This window comes from Salvia splendens, chromosome 16, assembly GCF_004379255.2.
Source record: "Salvia splendens isolate huo1 chromosome 16, SspV2, whole genome shotgun sequence".
Taxonomy (NCBI): Eukaryota; Viridiplantae; Streptophyta; class Magnoliopsida; order Lamiales; family Lamiaceae; genus Salvia; species Salvia splendens.
The window spans coordinates 1,623,316-1,636,442 of NC_056047.1; the positions used below are offsets into that span (position 1 = coordinate 1,623,316).

Here is a 13,127-nt window from a genome sequence, read left to right on the forward strand (position 1 = left end):
ATTGTAGCTACGTAACTTCATGCATAATGTGTATCTATATGATCGTTGATTGATATGTGTCATTCTACTATGTATTAACTGTTGGGATTACGAGGTTGAATGTGGTTGGTCCACATTGCATATTAATGAAGAAAGAGTTCCCATAATGAAGGATGGAGTTCCCAGGAGGAGTTCCAAGTCTCTTGAGATGGATGAAATACATTTATTGTACGAATCCCCAACTCAGCTATAAATATGTGGGTGTTTGGATCGTGAGTTGATAGAGGACTGCGCAGATTGAAAAACTGACAGATTTGTGCTTATCACTCAAAATGTCTTTTCTTCCTCTCCTCTCTCTTGGACGAATTTTGCACTCTCTATGGCGTATTTCTCTTTTCTCTTGTTGTGTCTACTTTGCATCCAAAAATCCACATATTTATAGGTGAGTTGGGGATTCATACAATAAATATGTGGGTGTTTGGATGCAAAGTAGACACAACAAGAGAAGAGAAATACGCCATAGAGAGTGCAAAATTTGTCCAAGAGAGAGGAGAGGAAGAAAAGACATTTTGAGTGATAAGCGCCAATCTGTAACAAAGTTTTTCACTCTGCGCAGTCCTCTATCAACTCATGGTCAAACCCGGGCTGAAATTTTACGGAGAGTTCCCAGACACGTTGAACTTCGTTCAGGGCGGTTGGATTAAGGATTGGAGGGTACGATGATTGTATACATATTTTTCAGTTTCTGCCACTGTTTGGTTGAGGTTGTTCTATTTTTCTCTTTTATATACCAACAACATTCCGTTCTTGACAGATGATTGTTGTATCCCCTTAGCGTTGGTCGATAGGGAAGAGGTTGTATCCCTCTAGCGTTGGTAGATAGGAAAGAGGTTGTATCCCCCTAGCTAGCGTTGGTCGATAGGCAAAAGTTGTATCCCCAATATCATTGTTATAGTAGAAGTTGTTTGGAGGTTGGTCCCGTGGTTTTTCCCCGCATTGGGGTTTTCCACGTAAATCTTGGTGTCATTTTTGTTTATTGTTTTTGGGTATTCTCTTCTTGATTGGTTCGGGTTGGGTGAACTAGGGGAGACGTGAATATCTTGGGTTTATTGTTTCATTATTTTTGTTTTCGTTGCGAGAAAAAATTTCCTAGTCTAGACATACCACATGACATAATGAGTTGGTGTGTCCAACAAATAGTTATTTGACAAATGTAACTCTAAAAAAGTCATATTCCAAGTATACATAACTAGACATGGAAATTAATGGATATAAATACAAAACTCATTTATTATTTTAAAATATGGAAATTTCTCAATAATATTTTGAACCTTCCTTACATACTCTCAATTGCATATTGAATCTGATAGGAGTAATATATACGTACAATTATACATATCTGTGCTTTTTTTTTAAAAAAAATTACATGCTACAAAAAATATAAAATTCGAAAATAATTAATCATAACAAAATTTAAGTTTATGGCCACACTTCATTATTTATATACTATAATTTACATTTATATATGTAATAACTAAATAAAAAATACTAAAGGTATATCATAAATTTTCAATTTCGTGACAATAGAAGGGTGAATTTTGTGTATTGACATGAAACAATGCATAGATGGAAGTTCCTTTACATATATGATATACACATGATATTATATATAAAAACGTATATTCTACATAATTCATTAATAAAGTTTTGGCTATAAAACGTATATTCTACATAATTCATTAATAAAGTTTTGGCTATTAAATTAAATTTTGTTGATTTCGTATTATATTACTAGTTATTTATATATTTTTTTACTTTTTATAACTGTACGTTTATAATATTCTCATTAAATACAATATACAACTGGGAGTATGTATACGATGTCCAAAATTTGGGAAAATTTTCCTTAATTTAAAGTACTAATTGAATTTTGATTACATTTATAAGTTTCTATGTGCAAGTTGGAATATAACCTTTTTAGAGTTCCACTTGTCAAATAAGTACTTGTTGGACATACTAACTTATTATGCCATGTGGTATGTCTAGGAGTGGCAAAATGGGTAGCGGGTAACGGGTAATTCTCATCTCGACCCGCTACCCGATGGGTATCGGATACCAGTTACCCGACGATAACGGGAAACGGGGCGGGATCGTGTAGTGTTTTTTAGAGTTTTGTGGGTAGCGAGTATACTCGCTACCCATGCGGGTATACCCGTTTATCCCGACAATACCCGATAATATAAGTATTAGACATATACCATCTTTAATACTTATATAGAATCTAAGTTCTTTTGAAACATTTTTATATTCCAACGAAAATACAATTGAAAACTCATCGGAACTAGCTATAGAGTGTCCTCTCACCTTTATTGTCAATCTATTCAAAGCTTACCATCGATATTAATACTATAAATTAGGGAACATTGACGGTTAGGGGTGGCGAAACGGGTTACCCGCTGGTTCTCGGACCCGAAAAGTCGGGTACTCGTACCCGATTTTAGCCAAATTTGTTGTCCCAATACCCGTCCCGCAACATGTCGGGATTACCCGCTACCCGTGTCGGGTATCCCGTACCCGACATTGCGGGTACCCGTACCCGACTAGAAACCCATATTGAAAATTTGAAAACCCTACTAGGGAAGTTTTTCTCCACTAGGACTCCTTCCCCAACATTAATTGTGTACTAAACTTTTAATCCATTGACGTTAAATTTGGAGGCATTAGCCATTTAAACCTATCCGTCAGCGTTAAATTTGGACTGGGAGTCGTTTTATTTGGAAACGATAGCATCATTAATGTCGGCGCGCTAGCATGGACATAAGTAATAATTTATTTTTTATTAAACTTTCTACAATTAATTAATATACTATATTGGTTAAATTATATCAAGTTTAAAATTGTACTAATAATAAATTAATGGTGCATGCAATTCACAGGTGTTACATTGTTGATATCTTTTCTCAAAATGAACTAACCTAACAGGCTATTATTCTTATCCCATGCAAATAATAGGACAATTGCTGAATATGAAATACATTCTCTCATCAGAAAGAGAGATCTGAAAGCATAGATAATTATTAATAATAAAAAATCAGAAAACTACATGTGAATATTAACAATGGCGTATCCAGAGATTTTGATTGGGGTAACGAATTTTATGACAAATAATTATGATATAAATAAAATAAGTATTGATTATAAAAATAATTTAAATAGTAAGAACTTTTTTATATGAAGTACGCGTTGTACCAACAATATTTCCTACGTCCCACTTTAGGAGTCTCAATTTACCATTAGTTCGTCCCACATTAGGAGTTCCGGTTAGAATATTCTATAATGATAATAGGTCAGAAATTCCACTTACCTTATTTCATTCACATTTTATTATAAAATTAATATATAAAAATGATACTCACAATCCAATATCTTTTTTTATCAATTTTTCTTTACGTTTTTCAAAATGCGTGTCAAACTCAAGTGAGACTTCTAAATTGAGACGGAGGGATATTACCTAAAATGTTAAAAATAAGAATTTCATATTAAAAAAATTAAAGCAATAAAATGATAAAAAAAGGAGAGTATAAATAAAGCAATTAAAATAAATAAAATAACAAACATAATAGGGAAAATCAAAATGATTAAAGTAAAGTAAACAATCCTAATGTCTATAAAATAAAATATTAGTGCAAATTTTTACCCAACTAAAGAAATTAATTACCGGAGTACTACATTACAAAAACGAAAATGTTAGTAGGAGTGCAAATAATTAACTAACTAAAAAAAACTAATCACAACATATTGTAACAAAAATGAAAATGTTAGTACAGAAATAAAAAAAACATTCAAACATAAACATAATTAAAAAAAAAATGAAAAGGAGAATGCATAACAAAAATGAAAATGTGAGTATAGAAATAAAAAAGTATTCAAACATAGTAATGAAAAAGAAAAAGAAAGGAAAATGAAAGGAGAATAAAAATTAAATGGTTCGCCTCCAGGCAGTGGATCGAACTCGGAGGCAGTGGGAAGCCATTTTCAGCAGTTTACCACTAGAACACCAAGGTTTTATGTAAATTCTCACTAAATGTAGTATTAATACCAAATATTTTGGGGGTTTACCCCTTGTTCCCACTTGCATACGCCACTGATGATTAATGAACAAATTTAATAGCCACGCAAAGAGTTGTGTTGCAAGGACTGTAGAAGAAAATCTAAACAAAATACGGTGATGATGAGTTCCACTGGACTAGCAAAGCTTATGCTAATTAATAGCCTTTTAACAAAGTGTCGCCCCCACCTCGTTCATTTACGTCGAGTTGTCGTGACATATAGTATTCAGCTAGTCCCTGTATCGGGCCGGCATCACTCTAGCCCGCTTAGGTCGTGAAGGGGGCTCCGGAGCCGGAGGCTCCTCTTGCTCAGCCAACTCCGGAGGCTCCTCTTGCTCAGCCAAATCCGGAGGCTCCTCTTGCTCAGCTGTGGCGGCCATGTCAGGAAAATCACCCTGTTTTTGAAAATTGGATAATGAGAGTAGTGAACATGTATTTCATGAAAAAAAAATAGTAGAATACCTCTTCCAAAACGGCTAAGTCTACTTCAGGAAATTCTTCATCAATGTCTTCCAAGTTCGAGTTTGTGTCTATTCCTAAAATAGGAATATCATCCAAAAAATTGTAAACGTCAAGTGCTCCTCCCATCACAGGGCCACGTTGAGGCTGTAAATGAAAACAAAAAACAAGTATGATTAATCATTAAGAAGGAAAAGTTAGTAGAGAATATATCACAGAACCTTTACTGTAGGTTGACCTCCCTCCTGTTGTGCTATTGAAGCCCCAGCATTTGGTCCTCTAGACTGCCCTGCATTTCTAGTGAACGTCTCGTGCATAACGCACCATAGGTGCATGAGACGTCCCTCAGGAGGACCATCGTCAACTGCCGAAAAAAGTACCCATTTAGTAATATCTCAGATCCATTTGATATACTACATAATAGGCATCGATAAAAAACCACTACTCAAAAGAAACAGAGCCATAGACAGCCCAGAAATGTAATTGATGGGGTGCGTACTAAACAAGCCCAACAGCAATGACGGCCCATCAGCCCAAAGCCCAAGGAAGAGTATGAGTTCGGCATTACCAAAGAGTTCGGCCTCAGCCTTCGCATAAATAAATTTGTTCTTTATTATATTCCGATTTTTCCTAACTCTCCCAATTGATCTCCCTCTCTCTCTCTCTTCAAACTACTTCCTCTCACCTATGTCTCTCGATTTTGCCTAAAAAAGCAGCCAACTAAAGTACTAATTCTTTCAAGAAAAAACTGACATTCATGGTGGGCTGAAAATCGGCTTCTGTCACAAAAATGTGGCACATCCCAGTAAAAAATCAATTAGCAGAATCAAACAAGTCTGCGGTGAAAATTGAAACAGAATGAACTGGTTCAAGAACACAGAATGAAGGCTTACAAATGGTTGGCTGAAACTTGGCTTCTGTCACGAAGCTGTTGGCAGTACCAGTCAGCTCTCTCTTCATCAAGTACTCATAAACCGAGAGTTCCAACCTAAACCAAGAAAGCCCCAATTAATGATATCAACAACACATACTAAGAAAGAAACCCTAATACTTACTCCTTTTTTGCCATGATTAAGTAAAAGAATGACAATTGAGACGAGATCCAGAAATTGATTTGCAGAGATTGAAGGGTTTAGTGGGGGGTGATAGAGCAAGGAACCATGCAGGAATTCAAAATTAAAATGTTTGGGAATAACCGTTTGCATTCACTCATTTATATTATTATTTTAGGCGTGTAGAGATTAATATATGAGTCTCCAGCGGGTTGGTTTACTTTGTTGACTATCAACTGATGGGCCGCGAGTTCGACTCCCATGGGCCGCAAGTTCGATTCCCTATATTCCGTTATATAATTTTTCAACTTATAGTTTTAGTTTTCCTTATTTTAATCGCATTAAACATGTGCCATTTTTATTTTATGATTTTCAATTTTCTTAGATTTTTTTTTCGATATTTTTATTGATTAACTTTCCATATTTTTTTAGAATTTAGATTATATTAACATTTTAAAGAACTGATCCTCCTTTTAGCTCTTTGGTGGGAAATATCACTCTCCCTTCTCTCAACTTTTCAATTTCCTTAACTGGCCATTGCACCAATTGCTTTCCTGATTTGTGAAGCCAAATCTTCCTAGGAATTGCCTAAAATGTGGAAACTAGACCATTTTAAAACACACTTGCATATGTGAAATAAAAACTTAAAATAACTTATACTAATCAAGAATCAACCTGAAGGCCAGACCAGCCCTTGCTGGTATCAGTGGCAGCATCAGTAGATTCATTGATCCAACCCCACAAGACCCTCCTCTTCATTGAGCTATCAAAGAAGGTCTTTGAAGCATAGAACTTCCCATGATCATATCTCATCTCCGAGTCGAGCCTCAACGAGCCTCTCTCCGGAACAAACACATCCCTCCCAACATCATAACTCCCAATAGCATAAGTGTCAAAGAATCCATCATTCATGCTAGCTTTCAGCACATGCTTCACCCCTCTCCCGACCGCGGATGTCTCGACCCCACCCTCGCCTTCAGTCGAGACAGGGTAGAAATCTGGGCACTCCCACATGCCGGTATCCCTCCTTGAGTACAATGGCTGCCTACTTTGAAACCAGTGCACAAAATCCCTACTCATAAACATAAGCATTCTCCCATTTTGGCCTATTTTGTTGCCAACTATCAACCTCCAGAGCCCATCACGGCCCAGCCAGGCCGTGGTGGGGTCCCTGAACGAGGTGGCGTTGATCATGTTCTGCTGCGTTGGCGCGATGACAGGATTGTACGGTGGCTTGAACCACTCTATGAGGTTTGGATCAGAGGGATTTTTTGGGATTGCAAGATTTTGTACTTGTTGGTTGTGTGTGTTGACACCTGTGTAGACAAGGACCGGTTCGCCATTGGGGAGGAGCGTGGCTGAGCCTGACCAGCAACCGTTGGTGTCGTGTGGGGTGTCCCGGGAGAGAGCCAGGGGGTGAGGTGTCCAGTTGATGAGATCCCTTGATGTGGAGTGTGCCCAAACTATGTTTCCTGGCACTGCTCCTGTGGGGTTGTATTGGTAGAATAAGTGGTAGATTCCTTTGTATATCATTGGCCCTGCATAAGGTTTGAAAACCGAATATTAAATCACAAAGTTACCATTTTTCTCAATCGTATCATTCGTGTACAAAACGACGTCTTATGGTGCTCAAACAACGCTTTTCATGTAAAAAAGAAAGTAAAAGACAATTATTTTGATGAGAAAGAACGTTGTTTTGAAAATTATCAAAAGATGACGTTTTGTTCACAAATAAGTTTAAAAGTTCGTGATTTAGTATATTTTAAATGACTATTGCAATATAGTTGTGCAACTCACCATTAGGATCTGAGATTCCAAAGATGTCAAGACAAGGCATGTTCCAAAAAAGATGAAGAAGATTAGGCAAAAGTTAAAGAAATGCAAATTTTATAAAATGATGAATAAAGTAGTGTGATTGTAAGAGTTGCTATCATTCATCCAATTCTTGGGAGGTTGGAAGTGATATGCAGTTCTGTAGGGTTGGTCATCATCTCTTTGAGTATTAATACAACAAATTATCAGATACTGAATTTGAAGAAGTGAGATGCAGCAAATTATCAGCCAAAACTTTAGATAATATGCCATTTTTTCAACTTAATTCTACAATGCAAGCTCATTGACTTGTGTGAAATTTATTAGAGTGAACTATAAAATTGATCCCTGGACTATGGGTTTATCTCGCTCATAGTCCTTAGACTTTAAAAATATCGTCAGACATTCCTGGACTAAGGGTTTACTCGATATTGGTCCTTTTGCCATTTTTTGATACGAAAATACCCTTTTGAGGGTTTGAGCAATTTAGTCTTTTTATACTTTTACATTTTAAATCTGATATTATTTCAGTGAAGTACTAAATCTAATATTATTTCAAATTTATCATTTTTCTTCCTTTTGTCATCCTTCACATTGTTTCTTTATTTCAATATTAGATTTAATTTTATAAAATTAAATTTTAAATTTAGATTTTTAAATATCAATAAATTTTTATTAATTATTAAAATTATTAAATAACAAAAATTAATGCTAGTTTTAATCAATATTTGTTAGTGTCTAATATTTAATCAATAAGGTATGCCGACGCCAACTTAGTTTTAATCAATATTTAATAGTTTTAATCATAAATATATCATATAAAACGATTATTCTAAAATAAATATGCATCCAATGTAAGACTAATATAATTTTCGTTTATTTATTTGTAAACAATCAAAATTAACTAGAAAATTTAAGCAAAATACTCCTGTATAAAATTTTTAGTAGTATCAAATTTTTAGTCAACCTCATAATATATAATCACAAGCAATTATACCAACCGAACAAAGGCTAAGTAGAATAGCTCTTGTTTTTCTATCATGATTAATATTATTTTTCCGTACTTCTTCGATTCAACTGAATACTATATTAAATAACAAAAATTAATAGTTTTAATCAATATTTATAGTGTCCATGAATTAATAAATTTAAATAATTAAAATTTATTGATATTTAAAAATCTAAAATTTAAATTTAGTTTTATAAAATTAAATCTAATATTGAAATAAAGTGAAAATGACAAAATGGAAGAATAATGATAATTTTGAAATAATATCAGATTTAATACATCACTGAAATAATATCATATTTAAAATGTTACAAGTGTAAAAAGACCAAATTGTCCACACCCTCAAAAGGGTATTTTCGTATAAAAAAATGGCAAAATGACCAATTTCGAGAAAACTCTTAGTCTAGGGATGTCTGATAATATTTTTAAAGTCCACGAACTATGAGCGAGATAAACTCATAGTCCAGTGACATTTTTGTAGTTTACTCAATTTATTAACCTATTAAACAAATGAAAATAGGGATATTAGTTTCAGTTTGATACTATAACTATTAATCTAAATGCATTTGTTGAGCACGTCTGACTTTAGACTCGAACTTAAAACTTTATTTAGACATGAACCACTCTATCGTTAACAAGTGTGTTCTTTTTTACTTTAATTTTGGCTCTAATTTTAATCAAGCATTTATTATTTCTTAATAGGGTATTAATACCAAATTAAATTGAAATAGTTGACTAATATACATCGCACTGCAATTAGCTAGAGCTTAGAGTGTAGAAATCTGTAATTAACAAAACTTTAGTGACTAATCTGAAAAAAGTCACTCTAGTCGCCTCTCTCCTCCTCTCCGCAGCTGAGTATCTTTCAGTAACACAACAGAGAAAATGGTTGTACATCTCTGCTTTGGAGTTGTACGTACCTCTCCACGGCTCCGATTGACCCGTTTTCCCTCTCCAGGAAGGGACAATTTGCCAATCCAGTAAACAGCTCATCTCGCTTGACCCGCATCGTCCAAGTTTCGCTTCGTTCCAGTCAGTAATTTCATCCTGTTACTAATTTCTAAGAGGATTTTGTTTCTGATTTTAATTTGGTGATTTAATTGTTGCGTGAAATTAATTTTCGTAAAAATTGTCACTTTTTGTTGGTTTTGTGGGTATCGGTTTTAAATTTATCGAAAAAGTTTTCGACGATAGCAGAAATGCGGTTTTTGAGTGGAGATCAAAGCAAATCAGTTTCCTGTTTTGAACCTCTTGTTTTCCCTCTTTCTCATGTTGCATTTAGGAGTGATCACTGTATAATAATGTTGATTGATCTAATAAGGGTAGAGCTCGTTTTGTTGTGAGTGTTTTGAGGCTTATCTATGATTTGTGAAAGTGAGTTTGTATGTTATGAGAAAACAATGAAAGAGGTGAATCATTGCTCATGCTTTAGAGCTTCTCTATTTTATCAGTTGTAAAGATGTTAATTGACCATTCGTGATATGTAATTAGCTTAGTTGGCTTGATTTATTAAAACTGTCTGAATTATGATGTTCAAGTTTCTATTAATTGTTGCAAACAGATCTATTACTACATAAGTGCAATACATTGGAGGACTTCTCTGCATCGTAGTTAAGAGACCGAATGCCATGATGAGCAGAAAGTAGCTGGTGAATTGTCATATGCATGTTCTAATAACCTATGCATTTTCACATGTATGGATAAAATTGTGATAGCTGTTCGGTTTGAGTGATCACAATAACAAGACGTGTGTACGGATGTGTTGCTTAATGCTTGGTCTAAATTGATGTTCCCTCTGCCAATCGTACAGGTTCTATACCTGATTCGATGGAGTGCAGGTTTAGCCTCCGGTGAACAATCTGAACTCACTTTAATGAAACCGGGACTAGGAAAGGGATTCAACGTGTGAGCTGCCTCACTAATCATATCAAGACATGTCCAATAAGCAAAAGTCTTCCATTACATCCATGAAGCTACATAATTGTTTCAGCTGATTTTGTGGCTATGTGTTTAAGGATTTCAGTATGCAACTTCTTAGGTTTTCTCAGAGGCTACGGAGCTGGGTAGCAAAAATAGGAGACTCAACACAAGCCTCCTTGTTCGCTGGCAAGTATGTTATAGATTCTCTCTACGGTTTCTCGTGTCTTATATCTGCACATGTCTGGTCATTGTAGGTGAAATGCTAATGTTCCAGTAACTATTTTGAGGCCAATAATTAACACCTTATTATCGATTTTTTTGTCTTGCTTCAAATTTTCCAGTGGTTCCATAATCAATTAGTTCAATCTTCATGGAAAAAACAACTACACTAGAATAGCCTTTATGATAGAATGCCTTGCAAAATTTGTTGGTGGTTAGTGATCAGCTAGTTAAGGGTCAATGACTAGCATGTCTGTCTGCTAGTCATTGACCCTTAACTGTGTGTTGTGTTGGTCCGTGTAACCGTGTTTCTTGAGAATTTCCTTCCATTTTTATGCCTTTTGCTACATCTTCCCAATACATGTGTGTGTGAGGTCTGTTGTGTACATCATCTATAGCTATCCGAGTGCATCCCAACTAGACGTCTTAGTTGCATCGATGTGATTTCAGGTAATGAAGACAACTCGTTATTATATGGTCGATTAAAGTGGCGTTACATAACATAATACAAGAAGAACCATTTGCAGTATGTGATCTCAAGGTAAGAACGTGCGGAGCATTTTCTACTTTTGGTAAGTTTAGGCGTTCCGTCACATACATTGGAAGTAATTCCAGTGCAACCACAGGGTGATAGTGAGGTCCTCGAATCGTTCATCTTTTTCACACAAGGATGACCAAAGACCAGATCGATCTTCTTCAACTCATTTCAGACTTCCAAGAGTAAGTCATTTATTCACTACAATATGCAGTCCCTTTTTAAGTGAACTCTCTTACTACTGATACAAATTCATTCAAGCCTACTATTCATCTGATAAATACTTCTAAAACATCTCAGGCGCTGGACGAAGTTAGGGAAATCCGACCAAAAATAACTCTGTTAACCGGTATGCTTACTAATTACTATTGGTTCAACAATAAAATAAATCTCACTGCAGAATAGTTTTCATAGTTCAAAATCATTCCATTGATATGATTCCGGTTCTTGTCTCAACCGTGCTCGTAATTTTTTTTCCGCGTATCTGAAGGTATGATGCACCTGATGGATCACGACAAAATAAAAAAAGATCGCGTGAAGTCGAAGGAGACAGAATGCCTCGACATCCAACTGAGCTACGATGATCTTCGTGTTCGAGTAACTCTATAGCCTCTCTCAAGTTTCATCATTCAATATGAAGCCATTTTGTTTCATGAATCCCTTTGTCGCACATAGCCATTTTTGCTGAAAAAAAAAGAAAATTTACCAATTTCTTCATCATTTTAGTCAGTTGCAGATTCTTGTTAGAAAATCATTAGTTTTTGAAGATTCAAAACTCCTTAGTTTAGTTGGAAGGAATAATTTGACATTGTGCCACCGCCCTTTTCACTTCTTGATTCATTAGTTACACCAAACTTTAAATGCAAATTAAATTAGTCCAGCATTTAAAGAATTTGGATTTGAATGATCTTGAATGTGATATGACATAATTTTAAAAATAAAATATCCATAAAGCATGATTTGCATTATGCAAGAAACAGATCTAGCATATATACTACACAGTTTTTTATACATGTGAATTTCATTTTCTCGTGTCCTGTTATTTTTGTCTTTTGTATGTGTCCCTTCCAAAAATTAATTACAACTCATACAAATCAATCTTTTAACGGAAATTTGTTATTATTGACATTGGGCATTATTTATTTTCTCTCTTATTTTAGGTCCACATATTTCTAAATCAATTATTATGCCTATGACCCTTTGCAGTTTTTGCCCCCACCTCCTCCTTACTTCATTGACTTTTATAAATTTCTATAATTTTGACAACTTTAATCAGATATTTTTATTAAATTATTATTTATCCAATCCTCGAAATCAACAAATTCTGTGAATTCTTTTATAATAATCCCTCGAGTGAAAAAAGTGGAGCACCCCTCAATTATTTTCCTGATTCCCCCACTGAAAATAGCTACAGATCTATCAATAAAAATGGGAATTATTGAAGGAAAGAATTTTGGTATTTTGAGTGTTAGCAAATTATTGGTTGATTTATCTCCCTATAGTAGAAAGCTAATTATTTTTTCACATACAAATAATAGCAACTCATAAAATCAAATTATTGTTAATGCTACTATAGATAAAGTATATCACAATTGCTACTTATAGTTACACAAATGGTTTAGAGAATGAGCTGGAATTTGAAGAACATGTTGATACTTGGGTTCAGCAATATCCCATTTAAAAAACAAGAATAAAACAGGATACTGACAAAACAAATTTATACTCCCTCCGTCCCCTAATAGGAGTCGTTATTTGACCGGGTACGAGTTTTAATAAATGTAAAGAAAAGTTTGTTGAAAAAGTTAGTGGAATGTGTGACCCACTTTTTTATATTGGTTTTATAATAAAATGTGAATGGAGTGAGTGAGTGTAATATGAGACCTATTACCATTTATGGTAAAAAATGAAGAGTGACTCTTAATGGGAGACGACCCAAAAAGGAAATTAGCGACTCTTATTCGGGGACGGAGGGAGTATTTACTATGTATATCAATAATCCAAGATTATTAAATTTGTACATGAAAAACTAGAAA

The 13,127-nt window shown here is 34.6% G+C and overlaps 2 protein-coding genes and 2 long non-coding RNA genes across 7 annotated transcripts; 2 read left to right on the forward strand and 2 right to left on the reverse strand.

Annotated features, from left to right (window-relative positions):
• Window positions 1-461: 461 nt before the first annotated feature.
• On the forward strand, window positions 462-994 carry LOC121771373. Its single transcript, XR_006044013.1, has 2 exons — window positions 462-693; window positions 794-994. It is a non-coding gene; the product is annotated as an uncharacterized LOC121771373 (long non-coding RNA).
• A 3,178-nt stretch (window positions 995-4,172) lies between these two features.
• On the reverse strand, window positions 4,173-4,864 carry LOC121771896. The gene is made up of 3 exons (XM_042168792.1): window positions 4,769-4,864; window positions 4,551-4,694; window positions 4,173-4,483 (listed from the first exon to the last, which is right to left on the reverse strand). The coding sequence occupies exons 1-3, from the start codon at window positions 4,862-4,864 to the stop codon at window positions 4,319-4,321; spliced, it is 405 nt and encodes a 134-aa protein (XP_042024726.1). The 3' UTR covers window positions 4,173-4,318.
• Window positions 4,865-6,052: 1,188 nt separating this feature from the next.
• LOC121771897 (beta-fructofuranosidase, insoluble isoenzyme CWINV1-like) lies at window positions 6,053-7,604 on the reverse strand. The gene is made up of 3 exons (XM_042168794.1): window positions 7,397-7,604; window positions 6,275-7,137; window positions 6,053-6,187 (listed from the first exon to the last, which is right to left on the reverse strand). Exons 1-3 carry the CDS (start codon window positions 7,434-7,436, stop codon window positions 6,053-6,055), a joined length of 1,038 nt encoding a protein of 345 aa, XP_042024728.1. The 5' UTR covers window positions 7,437-7,604.
• A 1,598-nt stretch (window positions 7,605-9,202) lies between these two features.
• LOC121769729 lies at window positions 9,203-12,071 on the forward strand. 4 transcript variants are annotated; one of them, XR_006043677.1, is made up of 7 exons: window positions 9,203-9,452; window positions 9,982-10,114; window positions 10,231-10,530; window positions 11,010-11,100; window positions 11,186-11,279; window positions 11,395-11,443; window positions 11,585-12,071. It is a non-coding gene; the product is annotated as an uncharacterized LOC121769729 (long non-coding RNA). The 4 variants fall into 4 exon arrangements; XR_006043679.1 differs by having other exon boundaries at window positions 9,982-10,069; XR_006043678.1 differs by lacking the exon at window positions 9,982-10,114.
• Window positions 12,072-13,127: the final 1,056 nt, after the last annotated feature.

Excerpts from the sequence above, each read along its gene's own strand:
- LOC121771897 (XM_042168794.1), bottom strand. The coding sequence starts at position 7,436 with ATGCCTTGTCTTGACATCTTTGGAATCTCAGATCCTAATG. Across the intron at positions 7,138-7,396 it reads TGGAATCTCAGATCCTAATG|GGCCAATGATATACAAAGGA; the intron begins GTGAGTTGCACA and ends AACCTTATGCAG. Across the intron at positions 6,188-6,274 it reads AGGGCTGGTCTGGCCTTCAG|GCAATTCCTAGGAAGATTTG; the intron begins GTTGATTCTTGA and ends TCCACATTTTAG.
- LOC121771896 (XM_042168792.1), bottom strand. The coding sequence starts at position 4,864 with ATGCACGAGACGTTCACTAGAAATGCAGGGCAGTCTAGAGGACCAAAT. Across the intron at positions 4,695-4,768 it reads GAGGTCAACCTACAGTAAAG|CCTCAACGTGGCCCTGTGAT; the intron begins GTTCTGTGATAT and ends TTTCATTTACAG. Across the intron at positions 4,484-4,550 it reads ACTTAGCCGTTTTGGAAGAG|GGTGATTTTCCTGACATGGC; the intron begins GTATTCTACTAT and ends TTTCAAAAACAG.